This window comes from Aricia agestis, chromosome Z (genome assembly GCF_905147365.1).
Source record: "Aricia agestis chromosome Z, ilAriAges1.1, whole genome shotgun sequence".
NCBI classification, from domain to species: Eukaryota; Metazoa; Arthropoda; class Insecta; order Lepidoptera; family Lycaenidae; genus Aricia; species Aricia agestis.
Genome location: NC_056428.1, coordinates 9,169,643 through 9,182,032, shown reverse-complemented (window position 1 = coordinate 9,182,032; position 12,390 = coordinate 9,169,643). Strand labels below are relative to the sequence as shown.

At 40.0% G+C, this 12,390-nt stretch overlaps 1 protein-coding gene across 1 annotated transcript; it reads left to right on the top strand.

Moving 5' to 3' along the window:
* The first annotated feature begins 401 nt into the window (after nt 1-401).
* LOC121738325 (histidine-rich protein PFHRP-II-like) lies at nt 402-11,008 on the top strand. Its single transcript, XM_042130305.1, has 2 exons — nt 402-1,171; nt 10,446-11,008. Exons 1-2 carry the CDS (start codon nt 445-447, stop codon nt 10,946-10,948), a joined length of 1,230 nt encoding a protein of 409 aa, XP_041986239.1. The 5' UTR covers nt 402-444; the 3' UTR covers nt 10,949-11,008.
* Nucleotides 11,009-12,390: the final 1,382 nt, after the last annotated feature.

The window sequence follows — 12,390 nt, the reverse complement described above, 5'->3', positions numbered from 1 at the left end:
TAGCTATTCGTATAGGGGACTAAATAAGCAACAATATTTTTGTATGTTTATTTTCCTTACTTCAGTGTATTTAGCTATAATGGTACCTAATCAAACCCCATTTTTTTAATATTTTGCGATTATTGTGATGGTTAAAACGTATTTATGTGAAAATGTTGTATGCGGCTATAAAATGTTTATAGTATAGACGTGGAGAAGAATATATTATTATCTTTCATTTGAAACCAAAATATCCTCGCTGTGTGACTCCTAATTCTTTAAAAAGGTACTTGAAAATCGCTGATATTTGTGAAAAAAATGTGATAGCGTCCTTAAGCATTAGCACTGCATACAGTTTAAAGTGAAAGTAGGGTATAAATATGGCAGAGAGCGGGCCAAAAGTATCAGTCAGCCGTGTGGGTTTGAAGTGATCCAGTTCGTCAGACAGCACAGACCACGTTCGCAATGCAATCGCTGGTGGTGTTCCTCGCCGTGGCCGCCGTGGCGCGCGCCTCCCTCCTGCCGCTGGCGCAGCCCGCGCACCATCCCGCCATCGTCCTGGACCCTCACGGCCGCCCCCTGGACACCGCCGAGGTCATCGGCGCCCGCGCCCTCCACTACCAGGCTAAAGCCCTGGAACCCCACGGCCACATCGCTCACGCTGCCATCGCTGCCCCTATCGCCCACGCCGCCATCGCCCATGTCGCTCCCGCAGTAATCGCCGCCCCCGCCGCCGTGTCCCACCAGTCCCGCGTTGACATCAGCCATAGCCCGGCCATCGTGTCCCACGCCGTTCACGCTCCGGTCTACGCCGCCGCTCCCTCCGTCTCCGCGTGGGGCGCTCACGGCCTCAGCGGCCTCCACGCTTCGCCCCTCCTAGCTCACAGCCTCCACAAGCGCTCCCTGGGCCTGTGGGGATCCCACGCCGCCGTCGCCGCCCCCGTCGCCCACGCCGCCGTGATCGCCGCCCCCGCCCACGCCGTGTCCCACCAGTCCCGCGTCGACGTGCACCACAGCCCGGCCATCGTGTCGCACGCCGTGGCCGCGCCCGTGATCTCGCACGTGGCCGCGCCCGTGGTCGCGCACGCGCTCCCCGCCGCCGTGTCCCACCAGTCCCGCGTCGACGTCCGCACCAGCCCCGCCGTGGTCGCCCACAGCGTGGTCGCCGCGCCCATCGCTCACGGCGTGCATGGTGTTCATGGTCTCCACGGATGGTAAACGGCAAGAACTGACGAACTACCAAAAATATAAATTTATATTAAAGTATTTAAAAGGAAACGAAATACATTTTTTTATTATTCCCTAGTTTACCAAGCTCAGGTAAAAGACCCCTAGAGTTTACTTCGGAAAATGGATTGTGATTGATGATTAAAGGACCTACGAGGGCTGCCTTTTAAGTTCTGTCGTTTGTAAACTTCCCGCGATCATTGAAAAAGAAGACATATGAGATTTTAATCTCATTGTATTTGGGTTTTAAAAACAAAAGAAATTATTCAGATTGGTCGAATAGTCTTATTGTATCGTCTATTCAAAGGTGACAAGTCGGTTTTAAAAATGGAAATGTTAAAGGAAAATTTCCGTGCGATAATTTTTTACAACTAACGAAGTGGATTATCGCGACTTCGGCGTTTTGAGATCACTTCTGTACTTAGTGATGCAGGACCATGTCTTAGGATTATAGAACGCTGGCATTTAGAAGTTTAACTCAGTGACCAGCCACGTGATGATCGTCGAAAAACCGTCGTAACGCAAGAGAATATTGAAGCCGTGCAGCAGCTAATCCTCGAAGACCGTTATGTGATATATAGCGAAATAGAGGCATCTATGGGCATTTCAGGGACCATTGTCCAAAAAATCTTGCACGAAAAATTTGGAGTAAAAATTGTGATTTCTCTTAAGATACCTTGTTTGCTTAGCGACGACCAAAAACAGCCCGTGTTAGTTTTTGTCGCAAAACTCTGCAGCGATTCAACCAAGGAGAGTCAAAGCACGTTTATCATTTGCTCAATGGTGACGAGTTTTGGATATATGCTTATGATCCAAATTCTAAGCAGCAGTCTACTGTCTGGGTTTTCTAGAATGAGCCAAAATCGACCAAAGTCATGGACTCACAGAGCACTTTAAAAAAAATGTTTGCCTCCATTGCGACAAAGGGTGGTCACATCGCCTCTATTGTACCCGAAGATTGTAAATCGGTTACCGCTGACTGGTATACCACAGCTTGTTTGCCACAAGTCATCACCGAATTTCGAAAAAAACGATTCAAGACGTCGTATGTTCCTGGCCATGACAACGCATGTTCGCATATCGCCGGTCAAAGAAAGATGTATTTGTGAACCCAAAACGTTGAAATTTTAGATCATCCGCCTTACAGCCCTGGCTTGAGCCCTAAGGATTTTAATAAGTTCCACAAAATTAAGCAAAGTCTTTGTGGCCAACGTTTAAGCTCACCTGTAGAAGCTGTTGACGCTTAAAAATCGGCCATTTTGAATACCCAACTTCAGACTGGAATAAATGTTTTAAAAACTGGTTTGAACGCATGCAAAAGCATTTTAAATATTGCGAAGAATTCTTGAAAAAAACAATAAATGGTGATAATCGATTAGATTGCCTGTATTTATTCCAAACGACAAAACATAAAAGGCAGCCCTCGTATTATAATTCGTTTTGCTAAAAGGTACAATAACATATAAAATATGGAGGCATCTAGTTTGTTATGTATTTGTTCAATAGCAAATTTTAATTTTGATACAAAATATATTAGGTACTTACCTAAATATGTAATTTTCTTCGTGTTTTATCGAATACCGAGCTAAGCTCGGTCAAATAGCTAGTATTTAATTAATCAAAGTATGTACCATTGTTATCGATGCATTTTTGACATCTTAAGGGTAGTTCATTGATCTCTTTACGAAAATAAACGGAGGGACGAGAGTCAATAAATTATTTGAATGCGGTTTGGACTGCCACATCGGAGTTGAATTTTTTGCCTTGTAGGAAGCTATCCAAATTCCGAAAAATATGGTAATCTGTTGGAGCAAGGTCCGGGAAGTACGGTGAATGTCGCAGGCATTCCAATTGCAGCTCCTCCAGTTTTGCGGCCGTCTGTTGTGCAGTGTGTGGTCTAGCGTTGTCCTGAAACATCAGTGGCCTAGAGCGTTTGACCAGCCTGGGTTGTTTAGCAGCTAGTTCTTCCATCATGGTTTGCAGTTGCTGACAATAGATATTTGCCGTAACCGTTTGGCCAGATTTTAGAAAGCTGTAGTGAAAGACATTGGCACTAGTCCACCAAACACTCACAAGTAACTTTTTCTGAGTCAATTTTCGCTTACGGCGGGATTTGGCTGATTCTTCAGGGGACAGCCATTGCGACGAACGCTTCTGATTATCGTAAATGATCCATTTTTCATCACAAGTAATGATCCGATTTAAAATACCGTCATTGTTATGTCGGTTGAGCAACGTAACGCAGCAGTCCTTTCAATTTTATCTTCCCAATTTGCTTCAAAAGTGGATTAAAGCAGTTTTATCACTTACACCGAAGCACTGCTGCTAGCTCTGAAGTGGTTTGCGATGAAGCGGCTTCTACATAGCCTTTAATTCTTCATTATTCATTATGGTCTCGGGTCGTCCACGGGGCTTGTTCTGAAGGTTGAAATTTCCAGAACGAAAACGTTGGAACCAAAACCGTACCGTGTTTTCTTTTGCGACACCAGCGCCATAACACATTGTTAATTCTTCGAGTTGTTTCTGCAGCACTCGTGCCACGAACCACGGTAGAACTCATATCTATACTAATATTATAAAGCGGAAGAGTTTGTTAGTTTGTTTGTTTGTTTGAACGCGCTAATCTCAGGAACTACTAGTTCGTAAATAAAGCGATATTTAAATTTTTCCATTATGCGATATGGACGACTCCAAAGAAAAAATAATCAAGAAAAAACAAATAAATGACTGTTTTGGAAACTCATATACTTATACCAAATAAATGAATATATAAATTTAAATTTTGAATTCTTAACCAAAGAGGAGATATTTGAGATCACAGTGGCCTGTACATTTGTACAACTAAACGCCAATCCTACTAGTCCTACTAATATTATAAAGGCGAAAGTTTGTTTGGATGTTTGGATGTATGGATGTATGGATCTTTGTTACTCTTTCACGCAAAAACTACTGAACGGATTTTAATGAAACTTTACAATAATATAGCTTGTACATCAGAATAACACATATGCTTCAATTTTAACCGACTTTCAAAATGGGGGAGGTGTTGTCTTCGTTTTTTTATGTTCAACGATTACTCCGCCGTTTATTAACCGATTTTCAAAATTTTTCTTTTGGTATATAGGGTATCATACCAATTTAGTATTATATTCACAGAAGTGGTGATCTGATGAAGGATCCATAAGTAATCGAGGGAACTCCTCAAAATTTATAGCGAAACATGTAGTGACTTCGGTTTCGTGAGAAGTATACCAACAAGTTAGATTTTGCACCGAGGTATACCTTGTATACCGTGGCCTGGTTCGGAAGGTGCTGAGAGAACTCCTGATTCTTTATAGATACAAGTTTGGGAGTTTCGGCGTTGTTTTAAGAACGGAAAGCATATCCTACTATGCAAATTACGTTCTTAATCATCATCATCACTACCATATTATACCATGCATCGTCCTATGATTATGAGCCTTTTCATAGTCTTTTAGGTCGAGACTCGAGTTTGTCAAGCGATAATTGAAAAAAATCTATACTTAATATTATAAACCTGAAGCGTATGTTTGCTTGAATGCGCTAATTTCAGGAACTACAGGTCCGATTTAAAAACTTATTTCAGTGTTAGATAGCTCATTTATCGAGTAAGGCTATAGGCTATATTATATTATCACGATAAGACTAATACGACCGAAGAAACTCAGGAAAATGTGGAAAAAACGGGGAAAATATTAGAAAGGGTTTATCTCACGAACTACTGGAGCAATTTTTATGGCAATATTTGGCACATATATAGAGTAGGCCACGTAAAAGGAGTAAGTATTTATAGCTATTTTTATGGGAAAATGTACAGTTTCTGTAAAATTCCTAATTTACGCGGGCGAAGCCGCGCGGGACATCTAGTTTCATAAATAAGGACGCTATTAATATATACATTATATAATATTTTAAGATAAATCAATGAGACAGATATATGTAAAAAAGTAAGAAAAAAAAGATTTTTTAGGTTTTGTACAGCTGACACGGTTTTGCATAAAGTAGACCTCATAAAGTATCCTCGACTTACTGAAGGAAAGTACCTAGTCAGTAATAAATAACAATTTTTGAATCTATCTCTTCTCCAGTCTTTTTGCAAACTTCTATTATAAGTTTAAAAAATTCAATTTAAAGATAAAAAATAAAACATTCTAATCGAGTTTTCCTATACGAGTAATATACGATTACTTTCTAGAAATTATTCCTTACCAGCAACACGAGTAGGTATACATTGATGCAATAACACAGGTTCAAGTATTTTGTGAATCATTTGTTAAACAAATTAAAAATAGTTTCTTCATGAAGGTATAATACTATTGGAGGGAGCCTTATATTTTGACAGTTGATAATGTTACTCTTTCTTACTAACGATGCTGTAAGTTGAGTGAAAGAGGAAGCTCATATCGGTGTGTAAACGTCAAAAGCCTGTAATGTTATGTCCGACCCAGTAGAACATAACAAAGGAATTGGTCTGCATATTTCATGTTTTAAAAGTGCTAATAAAAGTGCTTAGTGAACGTTAAATGCAATATCTTGTTGGGTTTTGTGGTTCCGCTAAATAATAAACCATAAAAACGGCCAAGGAATGCCTCAAACACGTGGATTTAACATAACATACGTAAGTTTTCGACAACGTTTTTGGGCTTATCAATCGGTATTTTTTGTAAGTTAAAAAGAAAATTTATAAGTTTAATAATCGCTTAATCATGCTGTTTATGCCATTAGTGATAAAAATGTCACATCAAGTAATAATTTGGCTACAAATATAGCATAGATTTTTACGTGTGCTTTAGGGATGCACCTTGGTTGAAGTATATCGATAAAAATATTGTCATGGACTAAATGTTTTTTTTTCAGGATTTGAAAATGCTTCAAAATAGACGACGAACAGAAATATTTAGAAGCAAGTTTCATGCAAGTTTTTAATCCTTACTCCCTTAAGAAGGCATCACAATATTGGGATTATCATTTCAAACGTAAGTTTGAAACAATGATTTTATTGAAATAAAAAAGTTCTAACGGAGAGTAAAATGATCAACAACTCTTACACCTCCCCCCTGTAAGTAGTCAAATCGTTACATTGATTTACTTTTTGAAATTTATTTTTTAATAAATACCAGACACAATAGATATTCAGTTGTTATGCGGCACCTGGGTTCCGCTTGGGGCTTGATGGGTTAAGTATGGAAAACTTACATAAAGCATATTGCCCCGTATACATATACAATATTATAATATGTATATATTTTATAGTATTAAGTACATTTAATGTCACTAAACCAACTATTTTTTTAGGTTTTTGGAATAGTTATAAGTTCAATATGATGGTGATGACGGAGAGACCTAAAATGAAGATATTATTATTTTTAAGTTTAGATTATAACCGAGTTATCTGGTGGTGAGATGGAGTGAGGAGGGATGGTTTAAGTGAGGAAATATATTAGTTCTATAAAGTTACTTAAAATATACACTTATAATAAAATCCTACTTAAATAATACTAATATTAGGCGGTAAAGGATTATTAGGTGGTAAAGGCGAAAGTTTGTATGTATGGAATTTTGTTACTCCTTCACGCAAAAACTACTGATTGGATTTTGATGAAACTTAACAATAATGTAGCTTATACATCAGGATAACACAAAGGCTACAATTTTCACCGATTTTCAAAATGGGGGAGGTGTTATGTTCGTTTTTTTTATGTTCAACAATTACTCCGCCGTTTCCGAACCAATTGTCAAAATTTTTCTTTTGGTGTATAGTATATCATCCCAGTTTGGTACCATGTTCACAAAAGTGGTGACTTGATGAAGAAATCTATAAGTAATCGAGGGAACTTCTCAAAATTTATATGGAAACATATAATGACGTCGGTTTCGTGAGAAGTATTTTAATTTTTAAGCATATCCTACCAACAAGTAAGATTTTGCACCAATTTCATGTTATTTGGCACAGATAAAAAGTAGACACTAGAAAAAAGCATAGACTACTTTTTACGGGAAAATATCCAGTCACAAGTCTGTGTAAATTAAGACATCATTCAGTGGCAATTCAATCACATTTTTTTCACAAATCAGTCAAAATTAAGACACAATTGAGTTGCAATCGAGTAATAATAATAATATTTCCCATTACAGTTACGGTGACGGTATCCGATTTCTTGAGATAACACGTGAACTTCTAACTTGCTCTTCCATAAATCGATCATAACGTGTGCTGTGTGCTTGTGGCGCCGTCCTGTTATAATATCATGCTCTCTAAGTCATACAGCCAACGACTTCGAATTTCCATAGTAAATTGTTAAGATTTTGCAGACATTGTTCGTTGGTGAACTTCACAATGATGAAAATGTTGTCTACTGAATAAACTGACAGTGACAGTTCGATGTTAAGTGAAAGGGTGCGTTTACAAACTAAATTCAACATTTCATTCAACTATTGGAAAACCCTTTGCATGCCCATCCGACGCATCATCTAACTTGTGAATCACTTGTTCAGCCAGCATTGTCCTAATTAGTTAGAACAATGCTGGCTGACTTGGACGTAGTATATTTTCCAACACGGAAATTGAACCCACGACCTCCGCGTCAAGAGCCATGCTCTTCGCTGGACCAGGGAGGCGGGTCACAATTATTGAGCCGCAATTGAGTTGCAATTCAGTTCCAATTCGATCACAATTAAGTCACTACTCAGTCGGAATCCAGAAACAATTCACAATGATTACAATGAGTGCCTTCAACCACTGCTTAGAAGAGAGAACCAGACTATTTTCATGTAGGTAGACTGAACAGAACAACGGGATTGTACTTGGGCCTTGTAGTTACTACGCAACCTTCAAAATCACAGTGGTTTTCTTTCAAATGCAATACCAACAAATATATATACAAATATCTTTATTGCAGACTACTATAGTCTAACATGGTCGGCTTCAATCCAAAAGTAAAGATTTTTTTTGGAGTGTTGACTGACCATTCGGTTGAATGGATGTCCTGGCAAGGCAAACCTGAAATGTGTGAATTCACTGAAAAATAAGGAAACTTAAACGAACTTATCATTGTATGTAACCTCTTCCCCGAAAAACTGCTAGACCTTCGAGCTACCTGGCTATACGGCTAAGCTTTCTTATCACATGACTTGTCTACCATTCATGTGATGCGACATTATAGGATGTAACTGACTGTTGTAAAATTTTACAGTAATTAGGTTGACTATCGGGACCTGACTCTAGCGTCACAGCTTATTTGATTGACATTTAAAACAAACTATGAACAAATATTTGAGGTTTGAGATTTAAAATATCTAAGATAGAATGCAATATACAATGGCGTTTAAAATAAAGGAATAAATAAGGAGAACAACGTTTTGATTTAACATAATATTATTAAAATCATTTAATTTCTGGAATTTTTTGTAATAAAAAATATTAAATACTTACACAAAAAATATGTATGATTAAAAACTGTAACTTGAATGTATTTCGCCGGGATAAATATTGCTACAAAGATAGAGGTTATGTGTGTTAGTTTATTTGAAACGTCTTATCAACAATAATGTCGTCATTTTAAGGCTGTCAGAGCAGGTAATGTAAAGATGTATATTATAGCACGATACATCTCGATACTTCTTCCTATAGAAATCGTCAAGAGACCACACACAACAGCTGTAATGTATATTTTTACATCTTCGTATCTTAAGATACAGAGCTATATGAAAGTATACATTTATATTTTGATACATCTAAATACACCTCAATACATTTCAATACATTTCTGTATATTACTTTACATCTCTTCTCTTCATAGGATGTTCAAAAATTTCTGTGATTATATTATATGTGTATGATAGACAGATACACACAGTGTTGCCACTTGCCACCTTAGCACTGCTGTTAAGAGCAGGTACTGCAGGCAGTCTGTTCCCCAGAGCCCTATATTTTCAATCAAATATCTTATCTTCAATCCATATCATTCTGTTTTAGCACAATATGTAACAATGCGCGCATCAAAATCACAATCCGAATCATCTTCTGATGAAATATCTAGTAAATCTAATAGCAAGTAACTCAAAGTGCGTCAAGCGGGGCGTATACCATTGAAATGTAGGGAAATAATACATTACATTACCTGTTGTGTGTGTGATACATTAAGATAATTTAAAGCTATACATCCCGGGATGTAATTGTATGTATATTAATATTCATTACCTGCTCTGTGTGTGAAACCCTTAAATAAGGGCGTTTTAAATAAAATTGACGTAATATTATGTTAGTCTATTTTATTTTTGTTACGTGATGTTTTTACTTTTCACGTTAAGGACGCTATCACAAAAATTATGTCAAAAATTAGCAGGTCAGTACGAATATCGACCTTAAGGACATTAAAATAACGTTCAATATCAGCACGCCTTGTACAGTGGCGGTTACGACGCTCGCCGCTTTCTTGATAGGGCGAAAATGTATGAAGAAATTTGAGAGCGTTTCTTATTTTTCTTATAAATGGAAATGTTATTTATTTTTATATAAAATATTTAGCTATTCGTATAGGGGACTAAATAAGCAACAATATTTTTGTATGTTTATTTTCCTTACTTCAGTGTATTTAGCTATAATGGTACCTAATCAAACCCCATTTTTTTAATATTTTGCGATTATTGTGATGGTTAAAACGTATTTATGTGAAAATGTTGTATGCGGCTATAAAATGTTTATAGTATAGACGTGGAGAAGAATATATTATTATCTTTCATTTGAAACCAAAATATCCTCGCTGTGTGACTCCTAATTCTTTAAAAAGGTACTTGAAAATCGCTGATATTTGTGAAAAAAATGTGATAGCGTCCTTAAGCATTAGCACTGCATACAGTTTAAAGTGAAAGTAGGGTATAAATATGGCAGAGAGCGGGCCAAAAGTATCAGTCAGCCGTGTGGGTTTGAAGTGATCCAGTTCGTCAGACAGCACAGACCACGTTCGCAATGCAATCGCTGGTGGTGTTCCTCGCCGTGGCCGCCGTGGCGCGCGCCTCCCTCCTGCCGCTGGCGCAGCCCGCGCACCATCCCGCCATCGTCCTGGACCCTCACGGCCGCCCCCTGGACACCGCCGAGGTCATCGGCGCCCGCGCCCTCCACTACCAGGCTAAAGCCCTGGAACCCCACGGCCACATCGCTCACGCTGCCATCGCTGCCCCTATCGCCCACGCCGCCATCGCCCATGTCGCTCCCGCAGTAATCGCCGCCCCCGCCGCCGTGTCCCACCAGTCCCGCGTTGACATCAGCCATAGCCCGGCCATCGTGTCCCACGCCGTTCACGCTCCGGTCTACGCCGCCGCTCCCTCCGTCTCCGCGTGGGGCGCTCACGGCCTCAGCGGCCTCCACGCTTCGCCCCTCCTAGCTCACAGCCTCCACAAGCGCTCCCTGGGCCTGTGGGGATCCCACGCCGCCGTCGCCGCCCCCGTCGCCCACGCCGCCGTGATCGCCGCCCCCGCCCACGCCGTGTCCCACCAGTCCCGCGTCGACGTGCACCACAGCCCGGCCATCGTGTCGCACGCCGTGGCCGCGCCCGTGATCTCGCACGTGGCCGCGCCCGTGGTCGCGCACGCGCTCCCCGCCGCCGTGTCCCACCAGTCCCGCGTCGACGTCCGCACCAGCCCCGCCGTGGTCGCCCACAGCGTGGTCGCCGCGCCCATCGCTCACGGCGTGCATGGTGTTCATGGTCTCCACGGATGGTAAACGGCAAGAACTGACGAACTACCAAAAATATAAATTTATATTAAAGTATTTAAAAGGAAACGAAATACATTTTTTTATTATTCCCTAGTTTACCAAGCTCAGGTAAAAGACCCCTAGAGTTTACTTCGGAAAATGGATTGTGATTGATGATTAAAGGACCTACGAGGGCTGCCTTTTAAGTTCTGTCGTTTGTAAACTTCCCGCGATCATTGAAAAAGAAGACATATGAGATTTTAATCTCATTGTATTTGGGTTTTAAAAACAAAAGAAATTATTCAGATTGGTCGAATAGTCTTATTGTATCGTCTATTCAAAGGTGACAAGTCGGTTTTAAAAATGGAAATGTTAAAGGAAAATTTCCGTGCGATAATTTTTTACAACTAACGAAGTGGATTATCGCGACTTCGGCGTTTTGAGATCACTTCTGTACTTAGTGATGCAGGACCATGTCTTAGGATTATAGAACGCTGGCATTTAGAAGTTTAACTCAGTGACCAGCCACGTGATGATCGTCGAAAAACCGTCGTAACGCAAGAGAATATTGAAGCCGTGCAGCAGCTAATCCTCGAAGACCGTTATGTGATATATAGCGAAATAGAGGCATCTATGGGCATTTCAGGGACCATTGTCCAAAAAATCTTGCACGAAAAATTTGGAGTAAAAATTGTGATTTCTCTTAAGATACCTTGTTTGCTTAGCGACGACCAAAAACAGCCCGTGTTAGTTTTTGTCGCAAAACTCTGCAGCGATTCAACCAAGGAGAGTCAAAGCACGTTTATCATTTGCTCAATGGTGACGAGTTTTGGATATATGCTTATGATCCAAATTCTAAGCAGCAGTCTACTGTCTGGGTTTTCTAGAATGAGCCAAAATCGACCAAAGTCATGGACTCACAGAGCACTTTAAAAAAAATGTTTGCCTCCATTGCGACAAAGGGTGGTCACATCGCCTCTATTGTACCCGAAGATTGTAAATCGGTTACCGCTGACTGGTATACCACAGCTTGTTTGCCACAAGTCATCACCGAATTTCGAAAAAAACGATTCAAGACGTCGTATGTTCCTGGCCATGACAACGCATGTTCGCATATCGCCGGTCAAAGAAAGATGTATTTGTGAACCCAAAACGTTGAAATTTTAGATCATCCGCCTTACAGCCCTGGCTTGAGCCCTAAGGATTTTAATAAGTTCCACAAAATTAAGCAAAGTCTTTGTGGCCAACGTTTAAGCTCACCTGTAGAAGCTGTTGACGCTTAAAAATCGGCCATTTTGAATACCCAACTTCAGACTGGAATAAATGTTTTAAAAACTGGTTTGAACGCATGCAAAAGCATTTTAAATATTGCGAAGAATTCTTGAAAAAAACAATAAATGGTGATAATCGATTAGATTGCCTGTATTTATTCCAAACGACAAAACATAAAAGGCAGCCCTCGTATTATA

Bases quoted from the DNA above. Each gene is read 5' to 3' on its own strand.
- LOC121738325 (XM_042130305.1), top strand. From the start codon at position 445: ATGCAATCGCTGGTGGTGTTCCTCGCCGTGGCCGCCGTGGCGCGCGCC. The intron at 1,172-10,445 runs GTGTTCATGGTC...TCGCTCCCGCAG, and splicing joins CATCGCTCACGGCGTGCATG to TAATCGCCGCCCCCGCCGCC.